This window comes from Telopea speciosissima, chromosome 4 (genome assembly GCF_018873765.1).
Source record: "Telopea speciosissima isolate NSW1024214 ecotype Mountain lineage chromosome 4, Tspe_v1, whole genome shotgun sequence".
In the NCBI taxonomy this organism is placed as follows: Eukaryota; Viridiplantae; Streptophyta; class Magnoliopsida; order Proteales; family Proteaceae; genus Telopea; species Telopea speciosissima.
Genome location: NC_057919.1, coordinates 18,133,940 through 18,160,434, shown reverse-complemented (window position 1 = coordinate 18,160,434; position 26,495 = coordinate 18,133,940). Strand labels below are relative to the sequence as shown.

At 40.5% G+C, this 26,495-nt stretch overlaps 1 protein-coding gene across 1 annotated transcript; it reads left to right on the top strand.

The window, feature by feature from the left end:
* The first annotated feature begins 239 nt into the window (after positions 1-239).
* Positions 240-2,434, top strand: LOC122659823 (pentatricopeptide repeat-containing protein DOT4, chloroplastic-like). Its single transcript, XM_043854957.1, has one exon. It carries the CDS (start codon positions 337-339, stop codon positions 2,281-2,283), a length of 1,947 nt encoding a protein of 648 aa, XP_043710892.1. The 5' UTR covers positions 240-336; the 3' UTR covers positions 2,284-2,434.
* Positions 2,435-26,495: the final 24,061 nt, after the last annotated feature.

Here is a 26,495-nt window from a genome sequence, read left to right as displayed (position 1 = left end):
AAGTACCAAATTTTTAGGTCACTGGTCCAGTGGGGCCCAGTATTTGTCGGCTTTTGGCAGCCCAGAATTGTGATGGACCACACTTTCATGGACCATGTTCAGGTTTAGCCCAGCCCACCGGCATCACCAAAAGTACCAACAACATCTCATCTCATGAAGGCACAGGGCAGTTTGTAACTTTGTATTGGTCAGTCTGACTGATGAGTCATGACTCATGACCGAAACATTGAACCTTCAGCTCGAGCAATTCCCGCCAAACTTTCATTCCCTTTCTTTAACGGTCACCAAGGATTATAGGAAAGTTTGGCTTTTGAATCTTGCGAGATTTCAAATGAGATGAAAAGATGGACATCTCAACCTCGAATCTTATCTTTCTTTGGGACCCATTTGAGAATCCTCACTCCTTCCGAACTCAACCATCTGCTTCAAATTTGCAGCAATTCAACCGCATTAAAACAGGGCAGGCAAGTTCATCAGCAGATTATACTTCATGGGTTGGGATTCGATTCATTCATGGCTACCAAATTGATCCAAATGTATGCAGATTGCAACGATTTCAGTTCTGCACATATCTTGTTTGAGAAATTGCCTCGACCCAACGTGTTTGCATGGACGGCTATCCTCGCTCTATACTCAAGGAATGGAATGTATCACCAGTGCCTTAGTTCTTACAGGGAGATGCAAGTGCAGGGTGTCAGACCTGACGGGTACGTCTTTCCCAAGGTCCTCAGGGCCTGCGCTCAATCCTTGTCCTTGGAGGAGGGAATTCGAATCCACAAAGATATAATAAGGTTCGGTGCCGAATACAAGCTGGAAGTATGTAATTCCCTGATCGATATGTACTCCAAATGTGGCGATGCTCAAACAGCTCGAGAGGTTTTTGACAAAATGGTTGAAAGAGATATTTTATCGTGGAATTCTATGATTTCAGGGTATGTCTGCAATGAGTCTTTTGACTTGGCTATGGAACTGCTGGGTTCAATGAGATCAGAAGGTTTGGAGCCCGATTTGGTCACTTTGAATACAATCGTTGATGGATATTGTCGTATGGGGTTGTGTGAGGAAGCTTCAGAGATCTTTGAACAAATTAAGGAGCCTAATATCATCTCATGGACCACCTTAATGTCGGGTTATTCAAGGATTGGGAAGTATGAGATATCCATAGGGATTTTCAGGAAAATGATGTTTAGAGGATTGGTTCTTCCCGATGCAGCTGCTATTTCCAATGTCATTCTATCATGCAGACATTTAGGGGCTCTGAGAAGTGGACGGGAAATCCATGGGTATGGAATTAAAACTGGATCCTCACTCAAGTTCTACAATTCAGCAGGGGCAGCCTTGTTGATAATGTATGCTAGGTGTGGTAGGTTTCAAGATACAAGAAATGTATTTGCATTGATGGATAAACATGATATTGTTACATGGAATGCAATGATTCTTGGGTTTGTACTTCTTGGACGGGATGACTTGGCACTTACATGTTTTAGGAAAATGCAATCAAGTGGAATTAGAAGTGATCAGATAACACTATCGACAGTTCTTCCCATTTGTGATCTTCAATGTGGGAAACAAATGCATGCCCTCATCTGGAGAAATGGTTTCGATTCGGCTATTTCAGTATGGAATTCACTGATCAACATGTACTCCAAATGTGGAAGCGTTGGAGCTGCTTACACTGTATTCTCAAACATGGAAACCAAGGATGTGGTATCATGGAACACAATAATTGGAGCATATGGAATACATGGGCAAGGCAGAGTAGCTCTTGAGCTTCTGCAAGAGATGAAGAACTCCAGCATTCAACCCAACCCTGCAACATTCACTTCTGTGCTCACTGCTTGCAGCCACTCAGGTCTTGTGGACGAGGGACTCCAACTCTTCAACAGTTTAATCCAAGATTTTGATTTCTTCCCAAGTACAGAACATTTTGCATGTATTGTCGATTCACTTGGACGTGCAGGGCGACTTGAGGAGGCTGTCAGATTCATAAATAAAATGCCAATTGAGCCCGATAGGAGCATCTGGGGGTCTTTGCTTGCTGCCTGTCGGGTTCATCAAAATATCGATTTTGGAAGGCTAGCTGCAGAGCACCTATTTCACTTGGAACCAGAAAACCCTGGAAATTATATCACGCTGTCAAATATATATGCAAGGGCTGGGAGATGGGATGATGCTGTGAGAGTGAGGAAGCTAATGGAAGATCGAGGATTGATGAAGCCATCTGGATATAGCTGGATTCAGACTGCTGACTCAGTAATGACTAATGAGACACAGATGGGTTGAAGGGATAATTCAAGATGATCTTGGAATTTTCCTTAGTTTGCAACAAAGAGGTGAGGAAGATAATTTTCTTTCTCAGGGAAATTCAGTCCATGCTCTAATTTACAACCTATCAATGAAACACCAGGAATGCAGATTTGCTTGGTTGTGACAGTGTCTCAAGACATTTATATTTTTGGGGGTACGATGTCTTGTATTCCGTCACTTGGATTTGTGGGTTGATTCTGAAGGGCCGTTACAAGGCCTATGGCCTCGACTATATGGGTATTTCAGTAAAATTTCTGTATAGGGTTTTGCTATAAATTTGTAGTGAGGGTTCTTTCTCTATAATGCAATCTGAGAGAGGTGTGAGGACGAGCCACTATAACCCTATTCTCCATTGATAGTGAAACGGATCTCATCTTACCCTGGACATAGGTAATCTTGCCGAACCACGTAAATCCTTGTGCATTGTATTGTTTGTTTGCGATTTCCATTCATTTACGCATCTTTTTAGGTTCTTGTTTTCTACAAAGCATTCACCACTTTTAGGATGAAGTAGTTATTTAATGTACTATCTTTAATACTGTGCATACATTTCTCCTTTTGGTCAGTGACAATAACCACTGTTACTGTTGCTAGGAAAGTTTGAATATCCTAAAGATAAATGACTCTATAGAAGAATATAAATGCTATAGGAAAGTGAGTTTTGAAATAAGGAACATTTTTATGCAGTGGTGAGTTTAATGATGTAGTTCTCACTATAGAGCTGCCAGGTCTAAATGACAGCATATTAGCAGATGGATATGATGCAGTGATATTTGCTGTGGGTTTTTGACTGACTGTTTTCATATAAGAGATATGACCATTTAAATGTGATTAGATATTTCAAGGATAATTTGATTGAATTTAACATCTGATTATGGACACAAATATTCGAGGAGTCTACGAAAAAAGGGAAGATAAAATTTTGAGGAGTCATTTGTAAGGTTTATTTATATTTGCAGCTTCTCATTTGATGGACTTGAAACTTTTTTAGGAACTGTGTCTCTTTCTTTTGGTCAAGTTGTATGTTACCTCAGGATAATAGGCTAAGCACTCTCATTTTCATACCACACACACACACATACACAAACACACACACATACACATACAGAAAGAGAGAGAGATTACAAAACAGTGATAAATCCTCCTTGCCGATGAATAATTACAGAGGTTTTTCGTTAAGTAATTTCTATTATTACAGTGAAGCTAGCTAGTTGTCCTACTTTGATGCTGAATTGTGAGCTTAGGTGCTCACAATGTACTTTGAAGCAGTGAAACCATCAAAGAATGTGGTGTGAACACAGTGATTGGATACTATTGGCAGAATAGTTTGCTAGCTACTTGGCTTCTTCGATAAACCAAAAAACATTTGGCTTTTTTTGCCCTTTTGACTTTCATTATTTTGCATACGTTGTTATTGCTGCTGCTTCGGTGATTGATTATAACTGGCCGGCGCACGCATGCTGGGAAACAGGGAATAGAACCCACAAAAATGAAGAATCTGTCGATGTCAGAGATAGAGCTACCTACCTTTCTTCACTGTAATCATCTTGAGAGGCCATCAATCAGGAAGACAAGTTTTCCTTTTTCGTCCCCACTCTCTGGATTCCCTTCTCTACCCGTACCGCTTCATCTTTTATATTTTGTCCTCAAAGTATCAAACAAATTTCTGCGAGGGAAAAAGAAAGAAAAATGAGTTTGGTATGGGTTTCTTCTCTTCTTTGGATAGGATATGATTAGGGATAACCTTGTCCTTGTCATTCGAAGTTTCTTTCTCAATCTTGATCAAATTGCAATGGTGAACCAAACTTTCATCTGGGCTCATCCAAAGGTAGAGGGAGCTTGTATTGTTTCTAAGTTTAGACCGGTTGTGTAACCATTTATACAAGTTCGTGGTGAAGATCATTGCAAATAGCTTGAAGGATCCAGATCTTCTACGGCGCGATGCCAGTAGCGGTGCAGACACATGGGTTTGCACATTGACCGCCTTACCCTTGCCCAAGGACCTTGCCTGAGTGGGGGTAAGGTGGTCATTATGCGCACCCATGTGTCTGCACCACTCAGGCCGCTACGGGCAGCGCGCCATAGAGGATTTGAATTGTAGCTTGAAGATAGTTGCTCAAGTCCAAATTAAATCAATTGCTTTTTTTTATTTTTTTTGGGGAATACTAGGGGTATCCGCACACATTGGCTGGACTAATCCCCCGGCAACAGGACAGCCACCGCATCTACTGCCCCACTAAACCTCCGTTACAATGATCAACTGGATTGAGACTGAGTGATGGCTGGCCCAAGGAGGTGAAGGCAGTAGGATTCGAACTTAGGACGTCCGAGTTTACGGTTTGCCCCAGCTCGTCATTCAGTGAAGGGAAATGTATCACTGATAACAATATCTTATGTTCAGGGGTGGGTAGAGGGTTTAAGAGAAGGTCCCACCTTACCCCTAGCGGCTATGATTAAGTTGGACATCCACAAGGCCTATAATTCTATGAGGTAGGCCTATAATTCTATAAGGTGGAAGTTTATTATTGACATTATGGGGTAACCTTGTCCTTGTCATTCGAAGTTTTTTTCTCAATCTTGATCAAATTGCAATGGTGAACCAAACTTTCAGCTGGGCTCATCCTAAGGTAAAGGGAGCTTGCATTGTTTCTCAGTGTAGACCGGTTGCTCTTTGTAACCATTTATACAAGTTCGTGGTGAAGATCATTGCAAATAGCTTGAAGTATCTAGATCTTCTACGGCGTGATGCTCGTAGCGGCGCAGACACATGGGTTTGCACATAGACCGCCTTACCCCTGTCTGAGCACCTTGCCCGAGCGAGGGTAAGATGGTCATTACGTGCACCTATGTGTCTGCGCTGCTCAGCCCGCAACGAGCAGCACGCTGTAGAGGATGTGAATTGTAGCTTGAAGATAGTTGCTCAAGTCCGAATCAATTGATTTTTTTTTTTTTGGGAATACTAGGGGTATCCACACACATTGGCCCGACTAATCCCCCCTGCAACAAGACAGCCACCGCGTCTACTGCCGCACTAAACCTCCTTATAGTGATCCACTGGAGTGAGACTGAGTGATGGCTGGCCCAAGGAGGTGAGAGCAGTGGAATTCGAACTTAGAACGTTCGAGTTTATGACTTGCCCCAGCTCGCCAGTGAAGGGAAATGTATCACTGATAACAATATCTTATGTTCAGGGGTAGTTAGAGGGTTTAAGAGAAGGTCCCACCCTACCCCTAGCGGCTATGACTAAGTTGGACATCCACAAGGCCTATAATTCTATGAGGTGGGAGTTTATTATTGACATTATGGGGTCAGAAGGTCCCTTATCTTCTTTGGAAATGATTAGGGATAACCTTGTCCTTGTCATTCGAAGTTTCTTTCTCAATCTTGATCAAATTGCAATGGTGAACCAAACTTTCATTTGGGTTCATCCTAAGGCAGAAGGAGCTTGCATTGTTTCTAAGTTTAGACTGGCTGCTCTTTGTAACCATTTATACAAGTTCGTGGTGAAGATCATTGCAACTAGCTTGAAGGATCCAGATCTTCTACAGCGCGATGCCCGTAGTGGCGCAGACACATGGGTTTGCACATTGACTGCCTTACCCCTACCCGAGCGGGGGTAAGGTGGTCATTATGCGGACCCATATGTTTGCGCCGCTCAGGCCGCTGTTGCTCAAGTCCGAATCAATTGATTTTTTTTTTTTTGGGAATACTAGGGGTATCCGCACACAATAGCTTGACTAATCCCACTGGCAACAGGACAGCCGTTGCGTCTATTGTTGCACTAAACCTCCATTACAGTGATCAACTGAATTGAGATTGAGTGATGGCTGGCCCAAGGAGGTGAGGGCAGTGGGATTCGAACTTAGGACGTCCAAGTTTACAGCTTGCCCCAACTCGCCATTCAGTGAAGGGAAATGTATCACTGATAACAATATCTTATGTTCAGGGGTGGTTAGAGGGTTAAGAAGGTCCCACCCTACCCCTAGCGGCTATGATTAAGTTGGACATCCACAAGGCCTATAATTCTATGAGGTGGGAGTTTATTATTGACATTATGGGGTGGTTGGAGGGTTTAAGAGAAGGTCCCTTATCTTCTTTGGAAATGATTAGGGATAACCTTGTCCTTGTCATTCGAAGTTTCTTTCTCAATCTTGATCAAATTGCAATGGTGAACCAAACTTTCATCTGGGCTCATCCTAAGGTAGAGGGAGCTTGCATTGTTTCTGAGTTTAGACCCGTTGCTCTTTGTAACCATTTATACAAGTTCGTGGTGAAGATCATTGCAAATAGCTTGAAGGACCTAGATCTTCTACGGCGCGATGCCCGTAATGGCGCAAACACATGGGTTTGCATATTGACCGTCTTACCCCTGCCCGAGCACCTTGTCCGAGCGGGAGTAAGGTGGTCATTACGTGCACCAATGTATCTGCGTCGCTCAGGCCGCTATGGGCAGCGTGCCGTAGAGGATCTGAATTGTAGCTTGAAGATAGTTGCTCAAGTCCGAATCAATTGAATTTTTTTTTTTTTTTTGGAATACGAGGGGTATCCGCACACATTGGCTTGACTAATCCCTCCGGCAACAGGACAGCCACCGCGTCTACTATCACACTAAACCTTTGTCACAGTGGTCAATTGGATTGAGACTGAGTGATGGCTGGCCCAAGGAAGTGAGGGCAGTGGAATTCGAACTTAGGATGTCCGAGTTTACGGCTTGCCCCAGCTCGCCATTCAGCAAAGGGAAATGTATCACTGATAACAATATCTTATGTTCAGGGGTGATTAGAGGGTTTAAGAGAAGGTCCCACCCCACCCCTAGCGGCTATGATTAAGTTGGACATCCACAAGGCCTATAATTCTATGAGGTGGGAGTGTATTATTGACATTATGATTCTTATGAAGTTCCACCACCACCCCGCCCTTTTCACGACTTGGGTTTATAAGTGTATCTGCTCAACCAAGTTCTTTGTGTTGATCAACAGCAACCCAAAGGGATTTTTACAAAGCATTGTTGGTATCTATCAAGGGTGCCCTATGTCGCCCTTCTTGTTTTATTCTTATCATGGACCCTTTTCCCACAGCCTTCAATCTCTTGTGGAGCAAAATCTGATTGAGTCCTTCCCTAGCTATGAGTCTTCTAAGCTATCGCATTTAGCCTTTGCCAATGATATGGTTATTTTTGTCAAGGCTGAGCCCCCCCTCCTTCTCCCAAGTTATGGTGGCGGTGGAGTCCTTCACAGCTCTATCTGAGCACTCGATCAACAAATTAAATTCCTCATTGATCGTGGTGGGTGTTAATGACGAAGAGAAAAGCGAGTTTAGCAGGATTAAAGTATTACCTCGGGTCATTTTTCCATAAAGTATCTCGGCCTTCCCCTTTCCTCTTCTAGGCTGAGGGCCCACTACTGCACCCCTATGCTATATGCTCTGAGGAAAAGGCTACAACTCTAGACGGTAAAGAACCCACAATCCTCCTTTGAACCCCTTGGTACCTAAATTGTTAGTATAGCCCAAAATAGTATAATGTCATGATTTTTACATTTAGTTTCACATAAAACATAAGATCAGGCGGAGGGCGGAGGGCGGAGACGGGTGGGGGAAAGTGGGAGATGCAGAGGGCGGAGGTGGGGCCCTTAGGATGGTGTTGGGGCAGAGGGAGGAGGTGGATTGTTGGAAGAGGCAGTAGGAGGGAGCGAAGGGGATCAAGGATAATTTAAGAATTTTAAATTATATGGGAGAAAGGGAGGTTGAAGTTTGTTTTAGGGAAAATCAGAAAAAAAGGTTTGGGATAAATTAGGAGGGTAAGAGGCAAGAGGGATGAAGAATTTGAATAAATATAAGGCAAATATCGACTATAGAGAGAAAATTTTCCAATATGAAAATATGGAAACAAATAAGACAAGTGTCCAAGGGTCTTTTTGGTATTATATTTCAGTTTGTTTATGGCCTATTTAAAAAACAGTCAATTAATAAAAATCATTTTTGATGAAAAATAAAAACTGTTTGGTAGCTACTAGATATAAAAGAATATAAAACGAAAAACTGTTTAATAACTACCTATATGTAAATAATTTTCATTACATTTTTTAAGTGGTGGGTGAAGAGAGAATCTTTCCCAATTCTGTTTCTCATTTATCCTTCCACCAAAATTGTAACAAAGTACGAAAATGCTGCTTTGCCTAAAAGAGGATCGATGCTAGCAGCAGGCTACGACCTCTCCAGTGAGACATGGAGACCAATGTCCAGGCAAGAGGAACAGCCCTAGTTCCTATGGATTTGCAATACCAAAGGGACCTACGCGTGCAACGATCGGGCTTGGCGTGAAAGAACTCAATTGATGTGGGGGCTGGTGTCATCGATGCCAACTCTAGATGGAGAAACTTCTGACCATGCCACTGATATTATTTCAGATTTTATTGATGACGTTGCAATCAAGCAATGTCAAAGAGGAACCTTGTAAGTGGGATTTCAGGTTGGCTATTAAGGCACCGTTTGATAACGTTACACGTGTTTCTATTTCGTTTCTCACCAAAAACGTATTTTGTTGTTTTTGTTTGCAGAGTAATGGTTGCAAAATGATGTTTGATAAATAGTTATAGGAACGTATCCGGGACACTTTTGTAATGTAAAGGTGTTTAATAAAATCTGTTTCTGGCTTTCTGCAACAGCTTTGTATGTTTATTATAAATTACAAAATTACCATTAATACTAAATCCATATAAAATCAATGATTTTAGGACATTAAAAATTATTAAAAATCCATATAAAGTATACATTAAAAAAAGAGACTGATGCTCTATTAGGTTACTATAAATTACAGAAATACCATTAACACTATAATCCATATAAAATCAACGATGTTAAGACATTAAAAATTAATACAAATCCATATAAAGTGTATATATCTATAAGCAATCGGAACAAATGGTTAATCAAGATGAAACTAGTGAATATCAATAATAAGAACTAACACTATTTCCTACTTTTATAGTGGATAATACATAATCTCTAAATTCTACTAATGTATAGAGACACGGGGGTGATCCTTGGCTACACCTACTACAAAAGCAATCAATTTGATATAAGACCTCAAACAAAAGGCTGAGAGTTGTCATTCTCAAATTACCTTAACTAACTATGCTTTGAACGGTTGAATAAAAAGAGTCTTAGTGGATTTAAACCACTATCCCTTGGAACATTCTTATATTCCAAGTGCTCTACCAACTTGAGCTAAAGACCCATCAAGTAGAGTTTGGAACTTACAAGTAACCACATGGGTGTTCTGTAAAACCATATCAAGGCTCACAAATGATGCTACAATGCAGAGAATAGGGCTGCAATTGCCCGTTGTTCTTGCAATATCTCAATCCTATCATCACTATTATTCTATTTGATGGTCTGTTTGATCTGAGATTCACAAAGCATACTGTTGTTCTGATGTGCCTATGAATCTGCCATCTTTTCATTCATCTGAGTTCTCTATTGACAGATTTGGCCTTGTCCTAGTAGTATTAGGAATCCTTAATAAAATCAGATCCATCCATTGGATCAAGCTGAACTTTTCAACAACATTAGTACCCTTTAATAAAGACTAAAGTCAAAATCAATCAGTTATCAAAAAAATAATCTCTTATGGTGGTGATTTTAGCAACCAAAGTAAAAACTGACAGATCATATCAACTCATTATTGAGGTCATACCAAGCTAATAAGCAACTATCATACTGTAACTGTTCATAAACATCACAACAGCATAAAAGAAACATCCATATATGTATACATTCATATAGAACCCAATGCATAGATTGATTTATACCAGCACCAAGAAGGCTTAGGTTTGAAAGACAAGAAAATCTGCTAGTTTCCTTTGCAGGAAATAGCTATAGATTAGTGGATCTATTGGGAAAACTAGAATTCTAGAAAGAGGATTCAAGTTATTAGGCACTCAAACCTATCTCCCAGTTCTATTGCCTCAAACCCAACAAGAAGAAAAGGGAGAAGAATATGAAGCAGCAGCAGTAGCATTCCTTTTAGATTAGTAAACTCTTGAGCTTTGTTGAATATTAGTACTGCAAAATTTGGTTCCATCTAGCCCCAAATAGCTAGCTTGAAATTCAATTAGACTCAAAATAACATCAAGATCTGTTTATCCAATGAGATCCAGTTGTCCATTCCAGAATCACAGACATGCCCACAATATAAATAAAAAATTAGTTAAAAGAAGATAGTTGGAAATGTCAGAAAAAATTATATAGAAGCTACATAAGAGAAAGAAGAAGAACCATTGATCCAGTTTTTGGTTGGTTGGAAATGGTAGGCAGTTCTAAAAGGCTGATGGGTAGTGTGCTCATAAGATTGAAGGTGTAAGAAAACCCTGTGAGAGGAGGCTTCAACATGTACTCCATAGCCAATAAGAAGAGAACATAACTCAATAAACCAAACAACATTGAAAGCCATGGCTTCCCTTGAAGAGGGACAAATAGAAGGGGAGATGGAACAGGAAAAGGAAATGAAGGAATGAAGAAACCAAATTGCTATATAATAAAGTGTTAATCTATAGTCAAAGAAAAAAAGTCAAAATTTTCATTGTCAAGTGTCAACCAAACACACCAGACAAACATGTTGTAAGGTCAACCTCGAATCAGAACGGTTTGGATTTGGATTGGAACAGAATCAGAATAGGCCTAGATTGGCCCAAACTGGCCTTGGAATCAGGCATATTCTAGCCATCTAGGGTTTTTATTAGCCAAATCAGGGAGAATTGGGATTGGGATCAACCTCGGCCAGAATCAATATAGGCATGAATCACCAATCCGATTCTTAAAACCCTGGATCATAACTTGTTTTGATCAGAGTTGACTTACCAAAATAACCCACATAGGAATGCCCGAAAGATGACCATCCATCCATGTCAGCTTTGGCCTAATTTTCCTGCGAGAACATGTCATATAATAGATCAGTTCCATAAGTAGAGAAGAGAAGGCTCTTTCTTTCAAACCAATCTTTCTTGTTTCCACAGATTATTAGCATTCAAATCATATCAAAATTTTCAAATCTTATGTTTGTTTCTTTCTCCTCCTTCACATCACTAAGATAGTAGTAGGTTCATGATAATAGAACATGCAATAGCAGAACAGTTTTTTTAAGGATTTTTAATTTTAACAATAAGATATGATTACAAAAAATAATAATAATAATAATAAAATGCGCTTGTTCTACCATGGGAACAAATCCGGGTCCTCTCCGATGAGGGCACCACCCAATGAGCATCCAATGGCTAGGCAACACTCCCCTCATGTGTGGCAGAATGGCACATCACTATACATGTGGAAAGACACGAGAAGAAAAAAAAAAAAAAAAAAATCATGGCCTCTGACACCATGTTGGAAGGTCTAATCCAAAACTTTATTCCCCTCCCCAAATATATGAAAGCACCGAAAACCTGAACAAAATGTTGTAGGACTGTAACTCTATGATCCTTTCGAATAATATAAGACCTAGAAATGAAAACATTAAATGAAGTAAAAGCAGAAAGTTGTTTCCTATAGAATTAATGATGTGATTAATTCAAAAAAACATGTTAAATATGGTCATTAAATTTTACTTTACTTTGCAATAAAATGCTTTTAATTTGAAAAATAAAATAAAATTTACATATGAAAAGGGAAAAATAACTGCCCCACCCCCCCCATTAAAGACAGTAATGACCACTCTATTGATGCTGCAAACACTCTTCCATTGGCCCCGTGCACGCATGGAGGTTACGCTCCCCCACAAAAAACTCTTGCCCAAATTATAATGCAGGCTACCACAAGGTTATGGGTTTGATTCTCTTATCAAACAATTCCCCACTCTATTGATGCTGCAGACACTCTCCTACTTGTTTTTTGGAACTCGGAATGTAAAAAGAAAGAAAAGTCTTGGTGGTCTAGGGGTGATTAATTTGATGACATCAATGGATTGAAAATTCTTGCAGGTTGATATCTTGTAATAAGATGGGATCATATAAACTTGACCTGTTAGCTCTTCTTTGTAGCCCCATTGGCTTAGCCTTCTTCTTCCATGTCTACCAAGCCCAAAATTCTCCACAGGATTACCTAGCAGCCCACAATGCCGCCTGTGCAGAGGTCTGTGTTGGACCAATGACATAGGACGACATTAGATTCGTATGCCGGAAACTACGCTCAGGAGAGAGCCAGAGATTGCAATCTCGTGCACTCCACCGCACTACCTGCCTCTGGTGAGAACCTTGCTTGGAGTTCCGGTAACATGTCGGCCATAGAAGCTGTGGATTTGTGGGTCTCTGAGAGAGAATATTATGATTACAATAACAATTCTTGTATCGGAGGCCAACAGTGCCGACACTACATCCAGGTGGTTTGGAGCAAATCCCTTCGCCTTGGTTGGGGACTTGTTTGATAAAAAGTCATTGGTGTTTCAAACTCTAATGTAATCTAGGAAGGAGGAAGAAGAGTAATTAATAAGTCACCTCAAGTTTTCAAGTTGGATGTAGTTGTTTGACAGCCGAAGAAGAGTCACAAGTAAAAGTCACCTCAATTTGTTCCGTTGGAGCTATTTAATGGCACCAACTATGACATCTTCATCTCCTTCCTCTTCTCTCCACCACCACAGCCCAACTACTATCACCACACCTTTGGCACATTGTAATTCACATGAAGATATAATAAATCAATTAAAATTAGTATTAGGAATAGGGGTTCCTACATTCTGTTGGAATTAGTGTGTCCATTCATAAATTTGCATGATATTATCTGGGAATGGTTGGTCATTAAATTTGTCTTCAATTGTTCCCAATTAGGGATGGAATTGGGGATTCTTTCATATAACCCCTAAAAAAAACGTGGTCCCTTTATCCAGAACTGTCTTTTCATTGCAAGATAATGAAGTTTTGTGCCACTATGTTCACTTCTCTTTACTTGCAACCAAACAAGCCGTTATGAGAAGTGGGAAAAATTCACAAGCACCTATAAATGTTATCACCTGTCAGCAAGGTCTGATCGAACCAATTTACCTCCAAAGAACCAATATCTGCCGATATACATTTTGATTGATGAGGTTGATACAATACCGGTACCTAAATCCATGGCTGTCAGCCCTCTTAATAATCTCAAGATTTTTCATTCTTTCATCCCAAATGAAGTAGACGAAGTGACAAAACACAGCTTGAAAAATACAAGAACACCAAGAGGGTGCATGCACGCCTATATATAAGGACATTGGTGTTTCAAGGTCTAGTGTCATCCAAGGAGGAAGAAGAGTAATTAACAACAGTCTGGCTCATTTTTTATCCAATTCAATGGAGCTGTCTGATAGTGGAATAAGATTCACTAGTAACAGTCACCTCAATTTATTCCAGTTGGATAGAGTTATTTGATGGCATCAAGCATCTTTCATCTCCTTCCCCTTCTCCCCAGCACCACATAGAGCCCAACTACAATTATCGCACCCTTGGCTAAGGGTGTCAACTCGGAACCGAAACCATTTACCGAACTGGTACCGTACTGAATTATAATTCGATACAGTAACGGTATGGAAAAATGGTACCGTACTCGGGTATTGTACAGTATCGGTATGGAGGTTGATACCGTCGGTACATACCGATACCGTACCGAATTACCGAGTATCGGTACTGTACCGTATTATAATAATATATACTTATATATATACTAATTTATATATAATAAATAATATATATAAATATATATGTATTAAATATATATGTATTAAATATATATAATAGTTTATATATACAAGAATATAATATATTAAATATAATTAATTTCATACTATATATATTGATTTATGTATATATAATATAAAAAAACCATATAACAAATACCATATACTATATCATATACATACCGAATAAAACCGTATATTGTACCAATACCGTACGATACGGTATCGGTATGCAAAAATAGTATCATGTGCGGTACGGTATGGTATCGGTATGAGGTGTTTGCTTTCGATATCGTACCGAATACCAGATACCAGATACCGTACTGATTGACACCCTTACCCTTGGCACATTCTCATTCACTAAAAGATAATAAATCTACCAAAATGATTATTAGAAAAAGGGGTTCCTACATTCAGTTAATTAGTATATACATACATACCTGATTTAATTATTGACTAGAAGTTATAATAAATAATAAATCTACCAAAATGATTATTAGGAAACCGTTTTGATGGATTCCCTGCTCCTCCAAGAGAAGATGCACGTTGGATGGTTTTTTTCTTTCCTCCCCAACCATTATGGGACCCAACTAACTATACCATTTCATGCGCTGCTATTGGTGTGACGTAAAAGATTTCTCTTACACCAGCAGCATAGGAAGCCCTCCCCAAAATTTAAAACAGTATTCAAAACTACCTCCCTCTTTCTTTACTTGATCGTTTTTTCTTTGATATCACTACTCTTTCCAGTCCTTTGGATAGCAAGTGAGAGAGAATAATTAACATTATCCGTATCCGTACAAAAATCTAAAACATGCACACATAACAAAGGTTTAAAGTATCAATATCGGATATCTTATCGGAAAGGTAATTTAAGAGACATCCTTTCGTATCGTACCGAAGAGAGACAAGATATTTCATCCTCTCATGGGTCACAATACAAAACTAACAACAATAAAAACTAATACTACAAGAAGAGGAAATCAAATAAGAGTGACATTGAGCAAAATAAAATCAGATATACAGTGAATTAGGAGGTGTGCAGTAATCTTCCCGAATTGAACAAATCTGAGACGCTTGCAATTAGTACTGTAGATATATCAGAATCATAACAAAGACATAGGCCACTATTTGCATAAGAATCTCTAGCAAAGTGCACTGACTAATAACCACTGCCCTATTCCTGTCAAAAGTGTTGACAACAAAACTAGGGTAATACCTTGCATCCAGGTCATGGCAGGAACAGTAACCTCCCATCCCTGTGGTCACAGAACTCAAGTGTTTGTAACCCAAAATACAATATGGGACTATGCTCTACCATCATTCATGAACTTGCACGTCCTATGATGCAGTGATGCAGTGACACACTTCAAATAAAAAACCAACTCCTGGCAGAGGATTAGACCCAAAACCTGAAAAACTCTAGTAAAGGCTCAATCAAACTACATTTTCCCTGATCTTTGTTTATAGAGTGTTTACCTAACAAGTGCATGTCCTGGTGCAACATGTATGGGTGAGTATGAAGGTGGGGTTGAATTAGAATGGTGAGACATATGCTATCTAAACAGACAGTTAACAGAACAGATCTCTATAAGAGTTGGAATATTGGACGTTCAGGCATACTCTCTGCGATCAAAACAAATCTCCATAAGAGTTGGAATATTGGATATTCAGGCATACTCACTTGGATCAAACCTGCTCAGTAACTACTAATCTATTTATTCTGAAAGAAAAGAGAATTTATACAAGGACAGTAGGACGCCTAACACCTCCACCCACGGAATGCAAAATATGTAGCATACATTATTATCAATTTCCCATTGTAAGATGCTGAATATCATAATCAATGAATATTGATAGCCAATGGTCTTTCCTTTTAGAAGATGTGAAATAGAAGTGATTTTTGAGAAGGGGAAATTGTAATTATGTAGCCCAGAACATAATCTACCAGTTTCAGACACCCAATATATTGAGTAATTGACACAATTAACTATATGATGGGTCACTAATTTGTTGCTCCAGTATCAAATATGTTCTGTATCATCTATAGACCATATATTAGTCCATATACTAGAGCACACATGCGCAAAAACACAGGAACCACCATTCAATGGCGCAATCATAGCATCAAGTTTCTTCCTCTTTAAAATACTAGGATAACGATTTAATTGATGAAGACAAGCATAAACAGGTTAAACCCTTTTCCTTTTTTTTAATAAATAAATAAAAGGGGGGGGTTTCTACAAGGGCAGTGTAAGAAGGAACGCTCACTAATGAGGTATTGGGAAGTGGTATCATCTATATAGGGTCCACATGGCACCCACATTGTCAGAATGGGAGAGAAAGTAGCAGTGTGGGCCCTACTGTTTAATATGTGAGAAGGGTATAAAGGAATCTGTACAAGGGCAGCGCAACAATCTTTTTCCCATAAATAAATACAAGTATACTGATTTTTAAGGTAACTAAAATAAATTGAGCAGATGATTGCAACCATCTGATTTATGTGGTGGACCATTATTCCAGTAGACTGGAAAGATAATATATTTAGTCCTGTTATATGCAGACCAATGTTGTAATATGGGGCTCAAGGGTATAATTGTCCATAGAGTTTTATCTTGTGTTACCCTAGGAACTTTAATGTCTTTGTACTTCATTTCTTATTATTATAAATAAAGAGTGTGCTATGTCTGTATGATACAAGTCACAATTCCCAAAGCTAACAACCAGAAATTCATTCTTTTCCTCCTCCCAAGACAATGAAGCCTAAGGAGGTCCCTCATAACTTTAAAACAGTTTTACTAAGGTGTGAGCCTCAGGTGAGAGGTGCACACTGTGGCCCCATTGCCTAGCACCAGCACCGTGTCACTAAATGGTGCGGTTCAGAGTTCTAGAATGAAATCTAGAGAGCACAAAGGCTGGAACCACACTACAAACTAGGATCTATGAAAATTGTTCATAACAGTATCTGGATAGAATAGAGGTATGATAAGAGAAATTAAATAAGTCGGAATCCAACCATCAGATTAAGCCCAAAATCAGGTAAAGTAGGCAATTTTGTCAGGCCTGACAACAATCTAAGAATCAATGAAATCAGGTAAGATTTGATAGATGATCTCAAAACCGCTTAAGAATCAAGCTAGGAGAAAGAACTGAAATTCTAAAACAGATCTCGAATATCAGAACTAAGAAACCGATTTAATATGATTGAAACAAAGTTCAGAATATCAAATTTTGAATCTCAGATGCAATAATCAGCAAGAAAGAGAAAGAATATAAGATCCGATAAAGAAATAAAAAGAAATCAGTAAGGAGAAGAATACATTCAGGAAGATTAAGCAGAACAGAGAAGACATGAAGACAGATTACACCTAATAAACAGTAGATCAGAACAGGAAGGAAAGAGATAGCAGTCGGCCAGATCTGAAAAACCAGTCTTATATCCACAGCACCAAAACTCACACTTACTACTACTACTCTCGTACTCAGATGTCACCCCCACCTTATGGCAGTATATTTAAGGCCCGCTATAAGATCAAGCCCATCAACAAGTAGCCCAAGGCCCATGGAACCTGTCCATGGCTAAAAATAAGGTCTTCCTAGGCTCAATTGGGCAGTTATGACTGCACCACTAACACTTGAACTTTTAAGCACCTTATGTTCACCAAAAGTGCTTTCATGCGATTTTGTGCGTCTTTAATGTTAGGTTGCTCCGTCTAGCAAACAAAGCATAATCCTTTTGTCTGAAGATTGCACCTTTATGTGCTCGTTCTAGATGATAAATAAAGCTTGATCTATAATATCGAAAATTGGTTAGGGTATAGAGCTTAGGCTTTATCAACTTGCACATTCTGCAATAAAAAAACTTGGGCTTTGTTATATAATGAATTCCCCAATGAGTTTGTCAGTCATAATTTGTAATTGATGTGGGAACATCTCAAACTTCAAAAGATGTAGAACCATTATTTTGGCCTATTACTGTGACCTACTTTTGGATTGGTTTTGGGATGGTAAAAACTTGTCCGATTGGCATGAGTTAGGTGCTATTTGGATGTTTATTGAACTAGCTTTCTAACAAGACCAAGATCTTGCAAATCGGAACTGTTTGGTAAAGTCATGGCCATGTTACTGAAGGGCTATATGCTGTCACAGGAATTCTAACAAAACAATAGGAAATTCTAGTTTAGTTTTTATTCACTTGGGGATTATTCTATTGAGTTTCGAAATTTTGTAGAGTGTATGTAATAAGTTTATGTTACGGATACAATCAGAGTAGTTAGAGAAATAGAAAGTAGTCTGAGAGAGTCTAGAAAGTTTTTATATTTCAAGGCATTGTGGCAGGGGTACATAGTTGAGGGTTTTTTTTTCGTGTGTGGAAATAAAGTTGTTATTTGGTGCGATTTGGTCATGAAGCTACTGCCTAGTGCCTACATACCAGGCTCCTTCTCCTCCTTCTCCTTCTATTTGAATAAGCCTTACTTAACCCTATCCTATTTCAAGACCACCATCTTTCCTTCTTGTTCAGCTTTAGAAAATCCACAACCCTAAGCTGTGTTACATCAGTGATCCACTATAGTAAGGCAAAGTAATCATCCAACTGTTTCAAATGTTTCAAGTCATTTTATACTGTCTTTATCATTTATGGGAAACAGCCTCTCCATGAAGTGGGGGTAAGGCTGCATACAATATGACCCTCCCCAGACCCCGAGCCTCGTTCACCGGATACGCCCATCATATATGTGAACTATACATTGAACTATTGAAGTGTTCTAACATTTGTTATATGTATACTTTTTCTAAAATTGCACCCCACCTCCATTGGGTGCACGCCTTGTGCTTCAATTTAATAGCTCTACAGTTTCCAAAATATTAGAGAACTAGAATGGCCAAAAAAGAGCACACCATTACCCTAATGTGGACTCGATTTACTAATACTGGATCTAAATTGTATATCAATATCAAGAGGAAATAACAAATCAAATTTGGCAGTCAAAATCTATCATTTAAACTTAACAGGAGCAAATAGCCACTTAAAATGCAACACACTCATTAGTAGCACATAGGCAATTTGAATCAAACTAATAGATGTTCACTAATTCCTTAGATAGATGTAGCTGTAGGTAATTGAACATGTTGGTATTAGATAACAATATCCATTTTTCTAATAAGAGTTACTCAGTATCAGCTAAATGTTAAACCTCCCAAAAGTCCTGAAGTCTCAAAGCTAATCCAGTTTTCTGATTGGATCATGCCAACATCATATCACTCAATCATAAGACCTGAAAAGGTAGCCAGCAATCATAAAGCTGCATAGCAAAATTAGCAAATAACGGATGAGTTTTCTCAAACATGGAAAACACACGTAAGGCAAATAAGCCTCCTCTTCTTAAATATTTCACCTCCCAAGCTTATCCAAATCTGCAGAGGCAAACAGTAGTCGAGGCACCTTAACACATTTTAAAATGGACATGCCAAACAAGATGAGTTCAAGGGCTAGACAGCAAGCTTTTTTGGGGGGATGAGTAAATAGTTAAATACCAAGAAGAATGAAACAAAGAGATTACAAATAAAGGCCCTGCCTTTACAGAGAAGGGGAGGCAGTTGCTTGAAAATTACAACAGGAAAGATCCCAAGCCTCCACTATAAGCCAATTTCTAGGCGTTTCAGCACAACTAGAGGTGGCAGCATCAATCTTAGCTTTAACATTGAAGAGGATGGAAGTCTGTTGGAAAGATCTGGACTTGGAGGTTCAAGTCTGGCCTTTATTAAGAGGCTATTGATCCAGTTAATTTCTGTCCAGGTTTTTTTTTACCCCGAATATTAACTGGGACCCGGGAGAGGCCCCTAAAGCTTTATTAAAGAGAAAAATAACTCAAAAAATACAACGGGGGGGGGGGGGGGACATAACCACCTTACCCCAGCCAAAGGGAGAACAAATCTCTCTCTTACCCAATCAAAATAAACTAACCAACCCTTACAGCAGAAAACAATAAAAAACTAATGTCTAAGAACTGGAAGATCAGCCTTATCTTCCCAAAGAATATGCCTGCAAGCAACCGGGTGTTCTTCACCAGTGAGATAAACAATGTTTGAGGCAGTTTCGCAGGCCAAATTAACAAGCCAATCTGCCGCTCTGTTACTCTCCCAAATGTTACACTTTTTCTTATTTAACACATCTAACAGTAGTAGCAGAGTCTGAATTAACCACAAATCCCGAAAAACCCAACTATGAACACAGTTTCATGCCATCCCGCACTTCAGTCGAATCAATTTGACAAAAAATACTTTGATCCCACTTACCCCCCTCCTCAAGAACATCCTTGACTCGCAGCGAGAGATCAATCTGCAGGGCATTATCTACATAATCAATAAGAGGGCCCACCCCTAGCCAATTATCCAACCAGAACCAAACATTACCTGAGCCGATCAACCATCTAGATCTTGCCAGAATGAATTCCTTATAAGCGAGAGCATTTCTCCACGACTTCGTACCCAGGCTAGGAGGATCTTCTAATACCACATGGGTATTTTTAAAGAATTTCGCTTTAAAGAAAGCACTCCACAAGAACTGTTCTGACAAAACTCGCCATAAACCCATCAACCTTAGAGAGAGGCCAAAGTCCTCGAGCAGCCTAACACCCAGCCCTCCTTTCAATGGCTTACACACTTTTTTCCAATTAACCTAGTGGTGCGAGAATATAAGTGGGCTTAGAAGAAAGAACATGCCTAAGAAGGGTAACACGACCCCCTGCTGAAAGAAGTCTCCTCTTCCACCCTGCTATCTTGCTTCTAATTTTCCCCAAAAAGTCATCAAAGAAACAACACCTTAGCCTTCCCATGTAGAGGGGCTCCCCCAAGTATGTAATCGGCAGAGTTTTCCTGACAAATCCTGTAGTGATCCCCACCATACGTGCCCTAGCTTCAGAGGCTTTATCACTCAACACATAGCAACTTTTCTGTTTATTGACCAATTGCCCTGAGAAGCCTTCATATCTGCCAATGAAACCCAGAATTTGCTTTAAGGAGTTCTTCAAACCCCTAGTAGAAATGATAGTGTCGTTTGCGAATAAGCAATGGGAGATTCCATGACAGCCTCTAGGAAGATGAAAAAACGCAGCTCTACCTTCTAGAAACAGTTTTTTAATTCCTCTGCTAAGTACCTCTTCCGCAAGGATAATTAACGCAAGAGATAAAGGGTCACCTAGGCGCAATACCCTAGAAGATTTGAAAAAACCAGAAGGACCACCCCCCATCACAACTGAAAACCAATAATTTTCCACGGTTTTCTTAATTAATTCAATCCAAGGGTCAGCTAACCAAAACTTGGACAAAACCAAATAGAGAAAATCCCGACCCAACTGGTCATAAGCCTTCGTCATATCCAGCTTAAGGATCACGTTTGCCTCCCCGATTCTTCCTATTCAAATCTTGCACCACTTCTAGGACAATGGTAATATTATCATGCATACATCTACCCTGAACAAATGCTGTCACGCCCCTATTCCTGACAAGGAATATAATATAATATAAAGGGTGACTAGGACGACGCGTGTCATCCTACTAAGCTGCCCGGATCACTGACACAGTGTCCCAACGCACAGTCATAACCAATATTAACACATTATAATATCAGAATGCGGAAAAAGGAATATTACATTCCAAAGATCAGTAGTATTGCGGAAATGTATAAAATCAAATAGTTCCAAGATTTTCAAAGGCTACATGATAAATACAGTAGTTAGTTACATTTCCAATGACCATCTAATAACTATCAAAAGGGTATAACAGTAAATATTTATACACGGGTCTAAGCCCCAAAAGTAAATCAAAACGGGATCAAGTCCCAAGATCCTCACGGCCCGTAGGCGCAATTATCGCAGGGACACCTGTCGCCATGTTCCTCGAACACGGCTTCCGGCTCCTCCTCACTAATCTCATCGTATCCCGAGGGCTGAACTCCAAGTCCCGCGAGATACTTGTCACCTGCATCATAATCTAAAAAATGTGCGCACGAGGGGGTTAACTCCACTGAGCCAATGAGGGATGGGGATGCACAAACACGCAATTCACGTAGTCCAATGATGCATGCACATGTTAATTCCATTTTTATTCCACCTATCACACAACTAAGTCAGAGGTAAATGCTACTGTGACAATTCGGGAAACATTGTGGGTCACTTCCATTCATCACCACAATGAGACCTCAACTGCCACCCGGGAGCCTACGTCGGACAATGCCATCAAAACATTCCAGTGGCAGACCCCAATATAACCATCACTACCATGACTGGCTCTCTCTTACACCACAGAATCCGGGCTCTGGTTATCCAACACCTAAACCCCTGTTGGCAAGGGTCGTAGCATACGGGTGCAAAGTCCTAGCCGCAGATATACTACATGCAAGTCCTATCGTCCCGAGAGGTAATCTGGGCGCATCAACTCTTCATTTGATTTAGTGCCCGGTTACCAGCACGGCACGGTGCATACAGTTCAATATGAATTCAATCAACATATTATGTATATAGTCTGGGGTTCCAGCACCGGCATTCACCAACACCGTAACCCAATAAGAAAAGGAAAACAGCCACAACATCAATGTATCAAATCCAATAATAAGTATGCAAAATGCACAAGCATGCTTTATAAGATATACTACTAGCATGATACATGTATATTTAATGATAGCAAGCCCAAACAAGACCAAACCCACTCACTATATATATGCCAAGCACCAAGATTATAAGTTGTCGCCTCGATCAAGCAATAAGCCACAAGATGGATATATTAACCTAAACAAGGAGTAAAAATAAGGTTAAACAAGCAAAGGGAAAGAATCCCCAAAAGGTCTCCCATAACCACTTAAGTACAAGGTTTCAGAAGCAGAGTAGTTGCAGGAGTGGCCTCATGCCCAATTTCTGAAACCACAGGCAAATCCTAGAAAACCAGGGGCTCAGGACAGTCTCAGTCAAGTGCGGTTGCAGGAGTGGTTTGTCTCAGGAAATGAAACCACATATAAATCCTAGCTTTCCAGAGGCCTTCTCAGGGAGGTAATCTCAGGGCGGTTTCTTGCAGGTCTCAAACCACATGTAAAACCTCACACCTGCAGGTCCAAAATCCAAAGGATCCCCCTCCAAGGGTTCCATTTTCAAGTAGTTTAAAGCATAGGAACATCAAGGAAGCTCCATCATAAGCTCATTAGGGTTCTAAGACCTCTCTAGGTCCATTCAACCCAATAGATTCAAGAGAAGGAACCGAGAAGAACCTAACCTAAAGCATAATAGGGTCCAAACCCTAAATCTCTCAAATAGAATGAGACTACTAACATTAGAGCTCATAATGGAGTGAAACAACTCCACCATAGCCTAGGCTTTAAGGTTCCATCGATTTCTTGGGTTCCAAGAGAACTCTAGGTCGAATCTCTCCTATTTCCCAACCCAAAATAGAAGAAGAAAGCTTCAAATGGCTTACCTACTCCCAAGATAAGAGAGCTCCACGATTTATGGCTCCAAGAGGTGGGGTCTCAACCTTCCACCAAGCTTCTCTACCTTCCTCCTCCTCTTTCACTCCTCTTTCTCTCCTCCACGATTTAGGTTAGATGGGAGAAGTAATTGAGAATTGAATGCTCTCTCCCCCTTTGGCTTATTTATAGAAAGTGGATCTTGGGTCTCTTAAGCCAAATGGGTCAAGAGCTAAATGGGTTGACCCATTAGTTCTATGTGGGTAAGTGAATGGAATAACCCATCCTTGGGTCAATAAGGTTAAATGGGCCTTTAGTGAAATGGGCCATACAAGTTAAATGGCTTCTTAAGTTAAATGGGCCTGCCCACAAGTTTTAATTAGGGAAAAGCCCACTTTAAGATGGGTTCACATGAGATGGGTATAAGTCCTCAATGTGGTAAGTGGGATCCGAAATTAAATATTCCCTTCTCACATTAAATAGCTCGAGCGGATTCAGACCTTGACCCGCACTTCAAGGTTACCAAGGAAAGAATAAACAATAAAGCTTAAGGGCTAGAACTTACTTTTCCCTTGTTATGGCTTATCACCCATGACCCCGAATAGCTTCGCCACAACAATGCCAAGCTCATCACTGAACGAAGTATCCAACTGAGGCGACGGTCCAAGATGCACTCTCCTAAACTCCTCGCTTCCCGGGTTGGTGCTTGGAGGACAGTCAACGAAGTCGCCGTCAATGAACTTTCCCCACTGGCGGTTGAGGAATCTTTCCTACACAGGCAAATCCGTACTGTGGTCAATGATTTTGTAACTAGGTTTGACCATCATGGAGAACAGGTCACCAGCATACATGGCAGCGGTATCTACACGTCACGAGAAGAAATAATATTTAATTATATCCCGGGGTGTGGGTATAACATCCCCCCCACCTTATAAGAAATTTCATCCTCGAAATTTGACGTACCTTGTAGATAGGCAAGAAAAGGGTATTTCGCTCGCATCTCTACCTCTGCCTCCCAAGAAGCTTCCTCTTCAGGGTGATTGCACCACTTCACCTTCACATAATGGATGGGACGATTGCGAAGATGAACAACCTTGCTGTCCAAAATCTTTTCAGGCAGCTCTTTGTAGGACATGTCGGCCGCAAGTTCTGGCGGTTCATGTGTCAGTACATGGCTTGGATCATAGACATACTTCCTCAACATGGACACGTGGAAGACGTCATGCACACCTTCTAAAGATGGAGGGAGTGCTAATCAATACGGAACTGGTCCAATCCGTGCAAGGATCTCAAAAGGCCCTATAAACCTCGGGCTCAGCTTATCCTTCTTGCTGAAACGCATCACCCCTTTAGAGGGCGATACCTTAAGGAACACGTTATCGCCGATAGTGAACTCAAGGTCTTTCCGCCTCAGGTCCGCATAACCTTTCTACCTGGACTGAGCCGCCTTGATCCGCTCACGAATCAAATCCACTTTCTCGCATGTCGCCTGAATCAATTCGAGACTAAGAATACGCCGTTCACCCACCTCATCCCAGTATAAAGGTGTCCGGCACTTCTTCCCATACTGAGCCTGAAAAGGTGCCATGCCGATAGTAGCCTGGTAACTGTTATTGTAAGCAAACTCAATAAGTGAGAGGTGCTCGTCCCAGCTGCCTTGCTTATCAATGGCACAAGCTCGGAGCATATCTTCCAAAGTCTGAATAGTCCTCTCCGACTATCCATCTGTCTGAGGGTGGAAAGCTGTACTGAAACTCAATAGTGTACCCATTGCCTTCTGAAAACCACCCCAGAACTTAGATGTGAATCTGGGATCCCGGTCAGAGATGATACTAACTGGAACTCCATGCAGACGAACTACATTATCAATGTACAAGCGAGCCAGCTTGTCCATCGAATAGGTAATTTTCATAGGAATGAAGTGAGCCGTCTTCGTCAATCTATCAACGATAACCCATATGGTATCGACACCTCTGGGTGTGCGGGGTAGCCCGGTGACGAAGTCCATAGTAACATGCTCCCACTTCCACTCCGGAACAGGCAACGATTGCAATAAGCCATGAGGTCGCTGTCTATCCGCCTTCACCTGCTGACATGTAAGACATTTTGCCACATACTCAGCCACATCTCTCTTCATTCCACTCCACCAGTAATATTCCTTCAAATCTCTGTACATCTTCGTACTACCAGGATGGATAGAATAAGGAGAGTCATAAGCTTCAGCCAACACTTCTTTCCTCAACCAAGGGTCACTAGGAACACAAAGCCGTTGTCTGAACATGAGGACTCCACTCTCTGTCAAGGTAAAGTCTAACTCTCGCTGCGTGTTCTCCTTGATAGCCTCAATAATCTTTTGGAAATCTTCATCTGAAGCTTGGGCTGACTGTATCCGCTCTACCACTGTCGACTGTACTGATAAAGCTGACAGAAATAGGGTAACTCCATCAACCAGTAACTCCAGGTCCATCCTTCTAGCTTCCTCAATAAGTTTCTCACTGACTACTAGTGATGCCAGTGACAAGGACTGAGATTTCCGGCTCAAAGCATCAGCTACCACATTTGCCTTGCCGGGGTGGTAATGGATAGTGCAATCATAATCCTTCAACAATTCCAATCACCGCCGCTGCCTCATATTGAGCTCCTTCTGTGTAAAGAAGTATTTGAGGCTCTTGTGATCACTGTATATATCGCTCTTCTCACCATATAAAAAATGTCTCCAGATTTTCAGAGCGAAAACCATAGCTGTAAGCTCCAAATCATGGGTCGGGTAATTCTTCTCACAGTGCTTCAATTGCCGAGAAGCATAGGCCACTACCTTTCCATCTTGCATTAGAACACAACCCAAGCCCATTTTAGATGCATCAATGTAGACTACCATCCCTCCAGAACCATTAGGAATGGTAAGTACTAGAGCGGAAACCAGCCTCTGCTTGAGCTCCTGGATGCTCTTTTCACAGCTATCAGACCACTCGAACTTCACTCCCTTTCGTGTCATAGGAGCGGAGAGCCTTGAGAAGTTCTCAATAAATCTCCTGTAAT